At 45.1% G+C, this 3715-nt stretch overlaps 1 protein-coding gene across 1 annotated transcript; it reads left to right on the top strand.

The window, feature by feature from the left end:
- Positions 1-2701: 2701 nt before the first annotated feature.
- Positions 2702-3346, top strand: Pmar_PMAR007633 (conserved hypothetical protein; the record flags this gene model as incomplete). The annotated part of the gene is made up of 1 exon (XM_002769176.1): positions 2702-3346. The coding sequence occupies one exon, from the start codon at positions 2702-2704 to the stop codon at positions 3344-3346; it is 645 nt and encodes a 214-aa protein (XP_002769222.1).
- Between the last annotated feature and the right edge of the window lie 369 nt (positions 3347-3715).

Here is a 3715-nt window from a genome sequence, read left to right as displayed (position 1 = left end):
ATATCACTACATCACACTGAATCTGGTTCCACCAGAAACTTCTACTGCAGCTATTCACTTCAATTAGTAGCTGATATCTAGTGTGACACATGTCTCCATCCACTTTGTGTCACCACCATTATAAGCTCTCCCAAGATATACAAATCACTAGGACTATACATTGTGCGAGTTACACCTCCTCCCACGTAGGGTCAACACCACACTTGTTTCTAATCTGATTACGATCGATCCGACTATGCAATCAAAATGGAGTTTAGTTTGCAGATGAATAGGCTGTTGCGGAAGTGCCTCCCTTTATTGGAAGGCTCTTCTTGCCTACATTGCCGAGGGAAGACGAATAATAGTAGCAGTCAGATAGACTAAGAAGCATTATATACAAACTGATACTTGTGATGGTGAGTAACGGGACTACTTCTCGCCAAAGATGGCACGCTCAATCATCACTGACCCTTAGTGAGATTCAGAGAAGTAGTAGGTGGATAGGTCACAAAGAAACTGTCGTTGTGCACTGAGTAAGTGATCGAGAGATCCTTGTTCAACTCAGCGGTTGTCGTCCCGTGCCTGTTCGCTGCAGCAACTACTTGATAATTACTATAGTCAGGTACAAACACAGTGCAGTGATGCATGTAGTAGGCAACATTACTGATAACATCACCAGAGGGTATACTGATGGAGAATGACTTGGACTTCACAGTCACACTACCAACGAGGCCTTCATATTCGAAGTAGTATACTCCGCTCGGCGCTCGACCACACATAACATCACCAGTTGAAGTAGAGTTGCTACCGAGGCTACTTAAGGAGGCGTCAATGGGTTTGTGAGTTGGCGCGAGAAACGATTGATCTTTCAAAGAGCCCTGCTCGATGACCGCACGGTCAGTGCAACCAGAGAGCGATAGTGCGATCATCGCACAGCAGAAGAGCATTGCTGAATACATACGTGAATATTAGAAGAAACCTATTTTGGAAGAGCGAGTGCAATTCTTCACCTTCGAGCCTTCATCCGATGAGAAACTCCACCCTTGATAGTCACTTGGGCGATTCACAAACATTAACGCCTCTCCTCCCCAGAAGCCGTACGGTCAGTCCAAACCAGTAAATCGGCATTTTCCCGCCACCCCGCTAAACAGGAATGTTTGACCAAACTGAAAACAGTCCCGTAGTTGACCAGCCAAACGATACAAAGTTAGCAAATGCTTTCGAGAGCCCCCCCCCGAAGGAGACAGTGTTTTGTGCAACAGCCTCAGCGCGTGGACGAGGCCCACCGCCTACTCTACTATGCGGACTTACTAAGGCCGACTCACGCGCCAATGCTGTCTCTGCTATGCACGCCTTCGATGGCGACAGCCTCCCGATTGTCCAACTGGATATTGAGGTTTGCTAATCCTGACTAGGTGTCGAAAACTATTACAGATCCAGTTTCACAGCGATATTGAAATTAAGCAGCCTCACGATTGAGAGCATCTTAGAGAGCTACTTGGGTGAATACGCTAGGGATATGAGAACAACCGCAGTTCCTTGTAGTACACTTACAACGTTAGACACCGTTACCTGCCCACACAGTCCGCGCGTTTCACTTTGATCAGCCTTGCACGCGTGCACATAGTCCGACATCCGAAACTGTCAGCATCTGAGCATTGTTGAAGCTAAATAGCACATAGGTAGGTCACCCGTCATTATGGAACGGAAAGGATGGGTCTACGATTACCCGGCACGCTACAGGAGGTAAGTTCAACTTGAACTGTTTAAGCAGCCTGTCTTCTCCTGAAGAATGAGGATTATCAGGTCTTCACTCGAAATCGGTTCTACGTCACACTCATCTTTCCGAAGCATTTCATGGGTTCCTGAAGGTGCTTCCTCTCGGGCGGAGTTTACTAGCGAGCTCAACCTAGGTACGGCGTCGTCGGTGTGTGATGTCGACCAGAGACCTATTTAATTTAGAGATATAACGTTCTCCAGAATTTGATAACAACGGAAGAATTTTTCTAATGCGATGATATTTACATGGGAAGCTAATGGAAGGATGTGTTCCTAAATGAGTTCCCCCCGAGAACATTATAGGATTCTGGGTGATTTCCTGATGTCGACTATGCGTTATTGTCGGAGCTCTTCGCCAAATAAATGATGAAAAATTATGAATCTCCTCGACTGAACTACTAGTAATCGCACGCGTTAACTGAACAGTACAGTAGATTAGGAGAATCTTGATGTTAATTAAGAAGGATACATTACCATCGTATGACGATCTCAAATCGTCTGACTCAAATATATTCAATCATCACATTTCTACTGTATTGAATACCCCGTATGTATTCGGAAAAGATGTGCCAGCTAACGTTGGCATTATTCGGAGTGGCTGCCAGCGTCACGCGGCTCTTTAAAGGGTCATCTCGGTCCCTCCTGAACGATGAATGTCCTTCACATCGTATCTAATCGCAGCAGTCATATGTCTTCTATATTACATGGGTAAACAAAAAAACTACGCGTGCTATGCAAACGGAGTGAATGACCCCAAGAAAACACTTAGCCAACGAGGGGAAATCTGTCGTGATCGGTAGTGATACCTTTTGTGCCCAATAGCTAAGCTTTTTCGGCTAGTCGTAATATAGTACTTGTGCATTCGGATGTATACGTATTGCAAGTTGGAAATCGGTGTTCAGACTATGTGGTCATCAATAGGATGGGTAGAGTGTCATTTGAGATGATTTTCTTGTTGGATCATTCTATTTTATTCGGATTCGAGTTGTTTTTCCCTCGATATGAAGTTCTTCGCTGTTGTTGTTCTGTCATTGTCGCTCTCTCTTTGACTGGGTGCAGCGATGATTCAACGACTACTGTTGCTCCTACGACTGCTAATGTAGTTACTACGGTTGCTGCGAAGGCCACTACTGCATCTTCTATTGAGACTACAACTAAAGGTTCCTCCCTCCGTAGCACATCTTCTTCGGACGATGGGACTAAGGGGTCGTCGGGTGATGTTACTACGGGTTCCTCTGGAGCTGCGACTACTACTGCCAGTAGTGGTGGGAGTTGTTCGGCTACTCCAAGTGGGAAGTATTGCGGAAAGTATATGCTCTTTAAGGGTACCGCTACTATTGATAATGGGACTTTCGACCTTGCTGTAAGGCCCTTGGTCAATATAAAGGGTGTTGACTATACTATGGTTGACTGTACCGACTTCGAGCCTGATTACAATGATCCTCAGATGGTGGAAATGGCTGATACGCTCGGTATGACACCTGACGAGCTTCAACAGGCTATGTCAGTTACTTATGACGAGTCCAACGATACCTTCGACATGTCTATGGATGGTATATCTCTGAATCTCTCCAAAGACCAATGCTAAAGGGCATGGTTTGTGTGGAGGATCGTTTTGACTTTTAAACTACTATGTTGAGAAGTTTGCTCATATGTTTATTGTTGTTCTCTGTTACTTGTTGATGATGTATCTTGAAACTATGGAGATTTGTCACGTAGAGTATGATCAGGTTTGCGTTGTGTATATACCTGTGAGTGTAGTGGTTAACATGTGGTTAATGCCGAATTATGATGGAATAATAATCGAGTCTCGCCTGTGTGAGTATAGCGGTAGATAATGTGCGTATCGAGTCAAGCAGGAACGTGACGATATACGTTTCCATTCCATTTGATAGTTGATGCGCGAAGGACTTTCGCTCCTGGCAAGATCAATTGTTATGGGGTGGGGCAGCTATGC

Source organism: Perkinsus marinus (genome assembly GCF_000006405.1).
Source record: "Perkinsus marinus ATCC 50983 genomic scaffold scf_1104296966226, whole genome shotgun sequence".
NCBI classification, from domain to species: domain Eukaryota; phylum Perkinsozoa; order Perkinsida; family Perkinsidae; genus Perkinsus; species Perkinsus marinus.
The sequence above is the reverse complement of the archived record's forward strand: the minus strand, read 5'-3'. Positions and strand labels throughout refer to the sequence as shown.